General features: G+C 37.4%; 2 protein-coding genes across 2 annotated transcripts; one reads left to right on the forward strand and one right to left on the reverse strand.

Annotated features, from left to right (window-relative positions):
* Nucleotides 1-65: 65 nt before the first annotated feature.
* LOC106401048 (importin subunit alpha-9) lies at nucleotides 66-6,182 on the reverse strand. The gene is made up of 11 exons (XM_048773309.1): nucleotides 6,009-6,182; nucleotides 5,626-5,848; nucleotides 5,402-5,555; nucleotides 5,227-5,329; nucleotides 4,961-5,145; nucleotides 4,787-4,866; nucleotides 4,492-4,642; nucleotides 4,252-4,333; nucleotides 4,128-4,186; nucleotides 488-796; nucleotides 66-412 (listed from the first exon to the last, which is right to left on the reverse strand). The coding sequence occupies exons 1-11, from the start codon at nucleotides 6,058-6,060 to the stop codon at nucleotides 248-250; spliced, it is 1,563 nt and encodes a 520-aa protein (XP_048629266.1). The 5' UTR covers nucleotides 6,061-6,182; the 3' UTR covers nucleotides 66-247.
* A 203-nt stretch (nucleotides 6,183-6,385) lies between these two features.
* LOC106402210 (lipid phosphate phosphatase gamma) lies at nucleotides 6,386-7,957 on the forward strand. The gene is made up of 2 exons (XM_048773313.1): nucleotides 6,386-7,102; nucleotides 7,772-7,957. Exon 1 carries the CDS (start codon nucleotides 6,430-6,432, stop codon nucleotides 7,096-7,098), a length of 669 nt encoding a protein of 222 aa, XP_048629270.1. The 5' UTR covers nucleotides 6,386-6,429; the 3' UTR covers nucleotides 7,099-7,102; nucleotides 7,772-7,957.
* Nucleotides 7,958-11,575: the final 3,618 nt, after the last annotated feature.

Consider the following 11,575-nt stretch of genomic DNA (forward strand, 5'->3'; position numbering starts at 1 on the left):
TTAAACGACCTCTTCCAAGTAAGTAATGGATGATTATGCGAGGAAGCATCATCTACTTGTGAGACTAATGCAAAAATCCTCAACTTGTGAGACAAAACTGTATTACAAGTTACAACAACAACATCAACCAACCCCTAAATAAATGTAAAAACTCTCTTTCACACTTTCTTTCGTTACAAGCAAAAGCTACGATGACTGGTTTCCTTTGATTCCATCATCCCACATGATTTAAACTCTGAGGCGACTTTCATTCATCGATTCCATAATCTTCACCAAAGTATTTATCCACAAGACTGTTTGCCATGACTCTCAGCTCTTCGTTTTCATGGAACTGGAACCTCTCCATTGCATCTATCCCGTCTTCTCCTTCCACAAGCTTTGAGCCTTCTCCGTTTGGCATTCCTCTTAAAACCTAACCAATCAAAACCCATATAGTTCAGGATCCAAAATGACTGAGCTTTTAAGACCATTTTAGTTAGTTGCTTACTAGCTCAATGAATTGAAGACCAAGCCTAGCAGCTTCTATATCAGGAGATCTGACCAGGTCAATAAAACCCCGGAGGCAACCGCCACTGACGATGGAGACTAAGTGCTCTTGAATTATCCTTGGTCTTGCGTCTCCTCCTTCTGCAGATTCTACACATAGATTTCCCAAGACATAGGCAACTTCTTTCTTTATATCAAAGGGTGATGTCGAGAGAAGCCGTAGCAGCAACGGCATTGCTTCAGATGAGTGTATCATTCTCTTGTGTTCAATAGATCCCGCAGCTATATTAGATAACACCCACGCAGCTTCCTACAAAAACTGAGTTCAGTGATGAAGAAACGGAAATCTTCAGATAACAGAGGAATACGAGGTGGGCATGAGATTGATACGTATAAGGGGATGAGGTGGCAAATGCACGTGAGTACGAACAGATCACATGGGGATGGGGCTGAGCTGGCTGCTCTCCAACTTGCTGCTGACTCTTTTTATTTAAGCTGTAGTTTGCTAGAGAGAAAGGTCATCGAGAGTTTGAGTGAATAATCAGAGAGAGATGTAGAGAGATCTTAGGGAGATGGATTTGTAGTCGGTTTCTCTTGTAAAATCACTATTTCTCTCAATACAATCAGTATTTCATCTTTAGATCATTGTTTTCACTTCTACTCGTAACAAACTTGGTATCAGAGCAAGCAACGATCGGGGAACAAAAGTGTGTTGGCGATGGCGACTGGGGTTGACAGAGCCAAACGAATCACAGCGATTGAAGGGAAGATCGAATCCACGGCAGATCGCATAATCGAGATGATGAACGAGATGATGAGGATGATGGCCATGGGGTTTGAGAAGCTCGATCTGAGGAAGGAAGATCAGACCGGGGAGAAGGATCGGCTAGAGGCAGGGCCGATAACTTCTGGATCTTATGCAATGGATCAAGTGATGGATCGATCACAACAGTGTGTGAGGAAGCTGACACCGTTGGTTGTGGAGCAACAGCTGGAAAGGAACACAGAGACGTTCCGAGAGCCGGCCATGGTTGTCCAAGAGCGGATGAGCAGATCTTCAAACCTGGAGTGGTTTGAGAAGCAATTGATCGAAATTGCTGGGGAGAGTGGTATCTCGTTGGAGGAGTTGGAAGAGACACGAGGCATGACGGGTTATGTGAGGTTGAACCCGCCAGTGACAAAGCTGGAGGATAAGAACGAGAATCATGTGTTCTTGTTGGATGAGGTGATTCACGTAGTGACATGTGAGAATGTTGCAGAAGGAGAAGAATCTCCAGCGACCATGATAGATCTGCTCGAGAAAGTTCCATCGGTTGAGCAAAGAGACAAAGCGAGGAAGAAGAAGAAGAGGTGGAAGATACCTCTTGTGGGGATTGAAAATAATTTAGGGAAGGGTTTGGAACTTGAAGGGAATGGTGATAAATCTGTTGACTGTGAGGAACCTTGGCTTAGTTTTGTTGATTCAAAGAGAAGTGATAAGCATCAATGTGAGAGAGGAGAACAAATGGAGGCTGTAATGAACTCGTATGCATGCCACATGCTCGATAAAATGCACCTGAGAGGGAAGAAAGTTAAAATGAATATTAAGAAGGAGTTTACTCAGTCTAAGAGATGTAAATACCAAGCTGAGAAGGTTAACTCAGAGATGGCTGAATTCCAGAGGAAGAACAGGTCTAGGAGTCAAAGAAATAGTTTAATGAAGTGTTGGAAAAGAGTAAGATGTCTGTTGCTGTCTACTCACCAAAGATGCAGGCTGTTGAAGTTCATAAAGAAGAAGAAAGGGAGAATGAAGGTGGAGTATGGCAAGGAGAGGATTAAGGACGTCCGTACCTTAATGAATACACAGCTCGCAAGTGGATACCCCATGGTGAAGAAGGAGCGTACCAAATGGAGGGAATGCAAGTTCAGACACAAGCAAAAGAAGCTAAGGAAAATTATTGAGGAAAGATTTTTAATCTACTTGGGTTGTAAAGTGATGCATCCACATGAGCTTGTGAAGCTAAAAGGTGAGTGGCGACCAGCTGCCATTATGAGAAGAGGATCAAAGTTGAAATGTGTAGCTCATGGGAAGCTTCTCTCGGGAAGGCTGGTACTTATGGATACAAAGGAGCAAGACAAGACAGAAATGGAGTTTGGAAGGAAGAGAATCCAGTACAACCTATCAAGACAGATCGACAAGAGAGGTAATCTGAGTGCTTGCTTATGGAATTCTGAGCTTGAGCATGCACTGTCTAGGAAGAAATTGAGATGGTGTAAGAGAAGTCATCGTAAAGAAGCCTGCTTGTGCTGTGTAAAACTGCCACTGTTACAAAATCTGGTGAAGCAGAATGAAAAGTTATTCTCTATCAAGATGGAGACGAGAGACAAGTCAAAGCAGGGATGTGTCGGGCTTGTCTTTCTGAAGATGATTTACCTCGAAAGAAATTCTCTCAACTCTCTGCTGCTTACGAGGAGAGGTTTCACAATTCAAAGCAGCTGGAGAATGAAAGGATATAAACTAGTGAAGTGGTTAGGTGTCTTGGGTAACGGCAACGGGGACGGTCGTCAAAGGCATGCCATGGAGTATGTAATTCTGTTCTCGCTTAGTCCAACAGAATTGAAGAAGCTACTGATGGAGTGGGAGAAGCATAAAGCTGGAGATAAGTATAAGAAGAAACAGACGGCTATGAGTAAAATGAGTTTTTCTGGAAATTATGTGGTCAATCTGGTGAATCTCATGAGGAAAGAGTTTCTCACAAGCGGGAAGAGAGCTAAATCCAGACAGACAGTGATGAGCAATGGACTAGGTTGTTTAGAGATGTTGTCTCCACCAAGAATGGCAGGGAAGAAGGCGAGTTCCAAGAGCTTATGTGATTTTGTTTTCTTGTTACACATTCTTGAAAATCAGATTATGGAATCTGCTTCACCTCCATGTGTATTTGAGCACAATGATACTGAGGCAGTACACAGGAAGAGCAAACTGAGATGTTCTGGGCAGAACTTGTGTAAGCTAAAGCAACAGGAACAACACAAGTTCCTCCTAAGCGGCAAGAGAGTGAAGCTTCAAAGAGAATCGAGGAAAGAGAAGTTTTGTGGGAAATGGAAGAAACGTGTTGAGTTGTGCTTTGAATTTCTGCCATCAATAGACCACAAGGAGAACGCAGAAAAAGTGTGTCATGAGAAGATGATCAAGCCCTCATCCTTGGAGATGAGCAGTGAGTATGAGATGATAGAAAAACAAAAGCTTGAGACCTGGAGAAAGGAGGTTAGCTGGATGGAGCAAGTAATGAAGATATGCCTCGACATTTGGAAGGCTGTTTGTTCCTCCAACCTTGAGGAAAAGGTTGATTTCAAAGGGGGCGGTAATGATACGTATAAGGGGATGAGGTGGCAAATGCACGTGAGTACGAACAGATCACATGGGGATGGGGCTGAGCTGGCTGCTCTCCAACTTGCTGCTGACTCTTTTTATTTAAGCTGTAGTTTGCTAGAGAGAAAGGTCATCGAGAGTTTGAGTGAATAATCAGAGAGAGATGTAGAGAGATCTTAGGGAGATGGATTTGTAGTCGGTTTCTCTTGTAAAATCACTATTTCTCTCAATACAATCAGTATTTCATCTTTAGATCATTGTTTTCACTTCTACTCGTAACAGAGATACTGACCTTCTTCAAGACGCGGTGTTCGCTTCTTAAGCACTTCGCAAGCACATTAATGACGTTTTCTGAAATTTGATCCGGAATGTCAGTATACTGAACAAGATAAATGATTGTATCCACCGATACTAACCTTCAGTGTTCTGTCCACCGACAAGGATGGTTAACATTGCTTTGGGATCAACAGAGACAAAGTTGCCTAAACTTCGTAGAACCTGAATTCAAACTCAAGTTTATAAAGAATCCAAAATGCAGCATTTGAATAAAAAAAGCATTAGTATCCTGTTTTTAATCAATCATATGCTAATACGTGAACTAAATACTAACTAGAATCCTATTTCTTTTGGAACAATTAGGTCTGTCGGAAAGTTACCGGGATGAGAAGTTGTAGACTGTTTGAAGTTGCTAATCTTTCGACAAGTAGCTGAAGAATGCCTCCCTTCAAAAGCATACTTGTAGCGATATCTGAGAGGGCAGAAAGGTAAACAACGATCCAAGCAATTTCCGTGGCAATCTCTTCATCCCTGAAACCAACAATCAGTAACATTTTGATAAAACTATCCACCAATGATGAACAAAAAGAAGCATAAAGCTGAATAGTTAATAAGAAGCAGACATCACAACAAGCTAAGCACTTGCGGCAATAAGAGAGATGAAACTTTGCTCACGTTTTTTTCAAGTGTCGGAGAATTGCGTCAACTATCCCATCGGCTCTGACAAGTTGCGCTGCTGCCTTTGATTCAGGTCCCTATATTAATGCATAGTTAGTGACATCACTGTGTACCCATGGACTTGTAATCATAACCCAATGTGATAAAAAATAGTCCCAGACTTTTTCACACCTTAATCAGATTTGACAATGCCCATGCAGCTGTTCTTACAGTTGAGCCCTTGTCAGGAAAAATCATACGTGCTAGAGGTGGCAAAGCCCCTTGAGACAAAAGTACATTTCTCAACTCTTCTCCTTCACCCGCAACGTTACCAATTGCCCAAGCACACTGCTCAGCCACCGGCGCAGAGCTCTTTTCTGAATATTAAAAAGCATAAGAAACCTGATCCAACAAAAAGAAAAGAGCAATGAAAACAGACTTAGTTGGCCATCACAAACCTCCAAGGTGAGCAATGAGCAAAGGCAGTGCAGGCAACAGAGCTTTTGTTTCTTCAGGTTTTCCAGCAGCGATGTTAGTAAGACACCAAGCTGACTCAAGTAACTGTAATTAGAAAAAAGTGAGATCAAAGATCACAAACCTACTTGGAATAATCTCAAGCTTAATGAAAGAAACCTGTTCATCAGGAGAGCCGAATGAAAGACACTGCACAAGCAAAGGTACTGCACCAGCGCTGAGCGCAGCATCAATAGGAGGGAACTCTGATTTCGACAGTAAACGCCTGAGTTCTCTAAGAGCAGTCACCCTCTTCTGCATTGCACCTTTTCCCCTGAAAAGAACGACAAACTTGATCAATCCCTAGGCGTTATGGTCCTACCAAGTTGACAAGATTCACTTACTGAGATTGAACAGCAGACTTGAGCTCTTCCACGGCTTTAACTGTTTGAGCCTCCAAAACTGGCTGCTCTTCATCAATCATCATTTCATTCTCAACACGAGCATCCTCATCACCACCATTAGTACCAACCCTACAAAGCCGCTTAGCCCGAACCAGTAACTCTCTTCTTTCCTTGGCCACCGTAACAGCTTGTTGGCGCCTTCTTTGTCCCGCAACATTCCCAACTACACAGTCATATCCAGATAATACAATCAAAATCCACGTCATAATTATCGGGAATCAAGTAAGAACACTGTTTTCCCTATCTAACACCCTTAGAAAAGCTATCATCTGCCAAATCAAACTCACGGTGGAACAGAAGACGGAGAGAATGAAAATAATCACCTGAGGACTTAATCGGGTCTCTTCGATTAGACGCGGAGCCATCATCTGCCATTTGGAGACGCCGGAGCTTAGTTCGTCTTTTCAAGTAGGTTTGATTCAGAATCGCATCGGAGATATTTGATTCCGAAGCACCAGAAAGGTTTTTACGAAAAAAATTTCCGGCAAATAAAAAATAACGACGAGTTGGATAATTTGGATCCATTCCCTCGCGCCCGCCCGCCCATGAAACCCGAAAAAGAAACACGGAGCTTTCGCCGACTTGTATTTTCCTTTAAGTCCCTACTATTTTTGCTAATTACGAAATGTAACTATAACTTTAAGAAATAACTACTGAGTCCAACGACTTTGTTTCAGACAAATATTTCAAAATTTTAGTTTGTTTGTCCTAACACGATTCCTTTGGATCTATCCCATCTTCGCTATGGACCTACCACAACAGCTCAAGGCCGTAACTCTCACACACGTCCGCTACCGCCGCGGCGATCAGCTCGGGCACTTCCTCGCGTGGATCTCCCTCGTCCCGGTCTTCATCAGCCTCGGCGGTTTCGTCTCCCATTTCCTCTTCCGCCGCGAGCTCCAAGGGATCTTCTTCGGCCTCGGCCTCGTGATCTCGCAGCTCATCAACGAATTCATCAAAACCACCGTGGAGCAGGCTCGCCCCGAGACGTGCACCCTGCTCGAGGCCTGCGACTCGCACGGGTGGCCGTCGAGCCACTCGCAGTTCGTGTTCTTCTTCGCGACGTACTTTTCTTTGATGGGGTGCAAAGGGATCGGGTTCTGGTTCGGGTTGAGGAGCAGATGGGTTCTGAATCTGTTGCATTGGTGTCTTGCTGTTGTGACTATGTATTCTAGGGTGTACTTGGGGTACCACACCGTGGCGCAGGTTTTCGCGGGGGCGGCGTTGGGGGCGGTTGTTGGGGGGAGTTGGTTCTGGGTGGTGAATAGTGTGTTGTATCGTTATTTTGCGGTGATTGAGGAGAGTAAGTTGGGGAGGATGCTGTGTGTTAAGGATACTTCTCATATTCCTGATGTGTTGAAGTTTGAGTATGACAATGCTAGAGCTGCTAGGAACAACACTAAGTCCGATTGATTTGGTAAGTCTGAAACTTCTTCATGTTTCTTTGAATCAGATCCTATTTTGTTCGGTTGTTTAGATTTAATACCGACGAAATGTACTTGTTATCTTCATAACTTTGTAGGTGTATTAGAAACACACATGAGGAACAATGTGAATGCATATGAATCCATTTTACCACATGTTTTCAGAACCCAGTTTGCTTTTTTTTTTGTCTTCTAGATTTTTTACTAAGGAGTACTCTAGTCCTTCTAGTTCTAGTTCTAGTTCCATCTTCTTGATTGTGACGCTTTTGACATTTATTCATCGAATTGACTGTAGTATTTGCATTTACGCATTCCTCAACAGTGAGTGTTTGCTGTATGCTGATTTAAGATTTTTGAGAATTCAAGCAGACTGATTCATTCATTGAAACACTAATGGACACATGAAAAACAATGGTTTCCCTCCATCTCTGTTGTTCAATAATAGTAGAACTGATATTTGTGAAATCGGCTGGTTTTGTTCTACTGTATTGTATTTTCACATCTCAGGTTTGCAACTTTTTATCTTATTTTAGTCTATTTCTCAGTAAGCTTAATAAAAACGGCTAAAACCAGTTAAAGTCATTCTTCTTGTAGTTTATTAGCGAATTTGATCATCCTTCATAATATTAAATCTATTTGTGCATTGCTTCATCTTATTTCAGGTCGGAAAAGCACTGTTATAAGGCTCAAATGAACATGAAACTCACAAGAGCTTCTTCACACTTATTATTTTTTTACATTCCTTTTTCATATTGACATATCTATATTGAAAGCTACATTGCTTCATAGATTAAATAGAAAAAATATTGGTCTGTGGTTTTAAGGATTCACAAGCACGTCTTAGTGTATTTCTTCGATAGTCAAGAGAGAAATTATGGAAAGAGTTGATAAGACTTATGATGCATTACTTGAGTTCACATTAGAAAAGGAAAATTTTCTAGGTTGGTGTCTTTCCATGTGATTGGCGTCTTTGCTCTGTCTTCTTCACTTTGTCACTACACGCAAGAGTCAAAGAAAACTTTATTCCGTCTAAAGCGGATCCCTATATATTACGTTTCTGCAGACACTAATGTCTCACACGCATGTGGTGAAAAAGTGATATTCGAAGCTATTGTTTGAATATGATTACCTAAGTGTCTAGAGAAATTGAACAAACACAAAGTTTCATCTAAAGTTTCTAAATGATATATTTGTTTTCCATATGTTTTTTTTTGGTCTTTGAAAACAATCAACAACTGTTTTTGGGTGGATATATCCATGGGTTTAGTGAGGGAGTGGATAGTGGGAGACAAGAGTTGATAACTTGATATGGAGAGTTGAGTGATGCTTTTACAGTCCAAAAAGATTTTCACTTTATGTTTTTAGTGATTTTTGATTTTTTTCAAAATATATGTATAAACCCATACAAAATATTGAGTTTTACGTTAAACGCTCTGAAGTTTAAAATTTTTAGTATTGTTTTAAAATTTCTAACTATATTCTACATTTGTATTAATGTATTTTAAGCCATCTTTCAGTTCGAGCTTTTTTACCGAGCAGGTCTACGGTTAATTCAGTAAAATTTCATAATATTCTCAATATCGGTGGAATAACCACTACAAAATCGCTATTTTCTTGAAAAACTTCAAAAAATTTCAAAAATATTTTTTCATAATTTATCACAAATAATTTTTTCAAAAATATATAAACCCATACGAAATATTGAAATTTACGTTAAACGCACTATATACTGAAGCCTAAATTTTTTAGTGTTGTTTTAAATTTTCTAACCACTAACTACATTTGTATTAATGTATGTTAAACTCTCTTTTATGGTATACGAGAATGGTTATAATTTTTTTATCAATTAGTTTAGTAAAACTTCATAATACTCCCAAAATCGGTGGAATAACCACTATAAAATCGCTATTTTCTTGAAAAACAGAGACAACAAAGGCTCCAAACCCCTTTGAACATCATTATATGTTAGTGCAGGATGCAACTATACATTAAAAAAATATTGTCATATTTTTCGAAATTTTCTCAAAATCTATGTGTTAACCTCTACGAAAATATTTAGTTCTTGGTAAATGCTTTATATATTGAAACCTATAATCTTTAGAGTTGTTTAAAAATTTCTAACCACATTCTACATTTGTATTAATGTATGTTAAACTCTCTTTCATGGTATATGAGAATCATTATAATTTTTTTATTATTTAATTTAGTAAAACTTAATAATACTTCCAAAATCGGTGGAATAACCACTATAAAATCGCTATTTTCTTGAAAAACAGAGACAAAAAGGCTCCAAACCACTTTGAGCATCATTATATGTTAGTGCAGGATGCACCTATGCATTAAACAATATTGTCATATTTTTTGAAATTTTCTCAAAATCTATGGGTTAACCCCTATGAAAATATTGAGTTTTTGGTAAATGCTTTATAGTTTATATATTGAAGCCTAAAATTTTTAGTGTTGGTTTAAAATTTCTAACCACAAACTACATTTGTATTCATGTATGTTAAACTCTCTTTCAAGGTATATGAGAATAGTTATAATTTTTTATCGATTAATTTAGTAAAACTTCATAATACTCTCGTAATCGGTGGAAAAATTAACTATAAAATCGTTATTTTCTTGAAAAACAGAGACAACAAAAGCTCCAAACCTCTTTGAAAATCATAATATGTTAGTGCAGGATGAAACTATGCATTAAAACAATATTTTTCATACTTTTGAATTTTTCTGAGAAACTATGTGTAATTGGTAAATGCTTTATATATTGAAACCTATAATATTTAGTGTTGTTTTAAAATTTCTAACCATATTCTAAATTTGTATTAATGTATGTTAAACTCTCTTTCATGATATATGAGAATCGTTATAATTTTTTATCAATTAATTTAGTAAAACTTCATAATACTCCAAAAACCGGTGAAATAACCACTATAAAATCGCTATTTTCTTTTAAAACGGACACAAAAAGGCTCCAAACCACTTTGAGCATCATTATATGTTAGTGCAGGATGCAACTATGCAGTAAAACAATATTTTCATATTTTTTGAAATTTTCTCAAAATGACAAAATCTATGTGTTAACCCCTACAAAAATATTGGGTTTTTGGTAAATACTTTATATATTGAAACCTATATCTTTAGTGTTGTTTTAAAATTTCTAACCACATTATACATTTGTATTAATGTATGTTAAACTCTCTTTCATGGTATATGAGAATCATTATCATTTTTTTATCGATTAATTTAGTAAAACTTCATAATACTCTCGAAATGGGTGGAATAATTAGCTACAAGATCGCTATTTTCTTGAAAAACGGAGACAAGAAATGCTCCAAACCTCTTTGAACATCATTATATGTTAGTAAAGGATGAAAATATGCATTAAAACAATATTTTTATATTTTCGAAATTTTCTCAAAATCTATGTGTTAACCCATACGAAAATATTGAGTTTTTGGTAAATGCTTTATATATTGAAGCCTAAAATTTTTAGTGTTTTTTTTTTTTAATTTCTAACCATATTCTACATTTGGATTAATGTATGTTAAACTCTCTTTCATAGTATATGAGAATCGTTATAATTTTTTATCGATTAATTTAGTAAAACTTCATAATACTCTCGAAATCGGTGAAATAATTAACTATAAGATCGCTATTTTCTTGAAAAACGGAGACAACAAAGGCTTCAAACCTCTTTGAACATCATTATATGTTAGTAAAGGATGAAAATATGCATTAAAACAATATTGTCATATTTTTGAAATTTTCTCAAATTCTATGTGTTAACCCCTACGAAAATGTTGAGTTTTTAGTAAATGCTTTATATATTGAAGCCTAAAATTTTTAGTGTTGTTTTAAAATTTCTAACTACATTCTACATTTGTATTAATGTATGTTAAACTCTCTTTCATGGTATATAAGAATCGTTTTAATTTTTTATCGATTAATTTAGTAAAACTTCATAATACTCTCGAAATCGGTGGAATAATTAACTATAAAATCGTCATTTTCTTGAAAAACGGAGACAACAAATGCATTAAAACAATATTGTCACATTTTTCAAAAAAAATTCACAATCTATGTGTTAACCCCCTACAAAAATATTGAGTTTTTGGTAAATGTTTTATATATTGAAACCTATATCTTTAGTGTTGTTATAAAATTTCAAACCACATTCTACATTTATATTAATGTATGTTAAAATCTCTTTCATGGTATATGAGAATCGTTATAATTTGTTTATCAATTAATTTTGTAAAACGTCATTATATTCCCAAAATCGGTGGAATAACCACTATAAAATCGTTATTTTCTTAAAAGTCTCTTTGGACATCATTATATGTTAGTGCATGATGCAACTATGCATTAAAACAATATTGTCATATTTTTGAAATTTTCTCAAAATCTATGTGTTAGCTCCTACAAAAATGCTTTATATATTGAAACCTATAATCTTTAGTGTT

Source organism: Brassica napus, unplaced genomic scaffold (assembly GCF_020379485.1).
Source record: "Brassica napus cultivar Da-Ae unplaced genomic scaffold, Da-Ae ScsIHWf_236;HRSCAF=403, whole genome shotgun sequence".
Lineage (NCBI taxonomy): Eukaryota > Viridiplantae > Streptophyta > Magnoliopsida > Brassicales > Brassicaceae > Brassica > Brassica napus.

Bases quoted from the DNA above. Each gene is read 5' to 3' on its own strand.
- LOC106401048 (XM_048773309.1), bottom strand. From the start codon at position 6,060: ATGGCAGATGATGGCTCCGCGTCTAATCGAAGAGACCCGATTAAGTCC. The intron at 5,146-5,226 runs GTTTGTGATGGC...TTTAATATTCAG, and splicing joins GCTCATTGCTCACCTTGGAG to AAAAGAGCTCTGCGCCGGTG. The intron at 413-487 runs GTAAGCAACTAA...TTGATTGGTTAG, and splicing joins GTCTTCAATTCATTGAGCTA to GTTTTAAGAGGAATGCCAAA.
- LOC106402210 (XM_048773313.1), top strand. From the start codon at position 6,430: ATGGACCTACCACAACAGCTCAAGGCCGTAACTCTCACACACGTCCGC.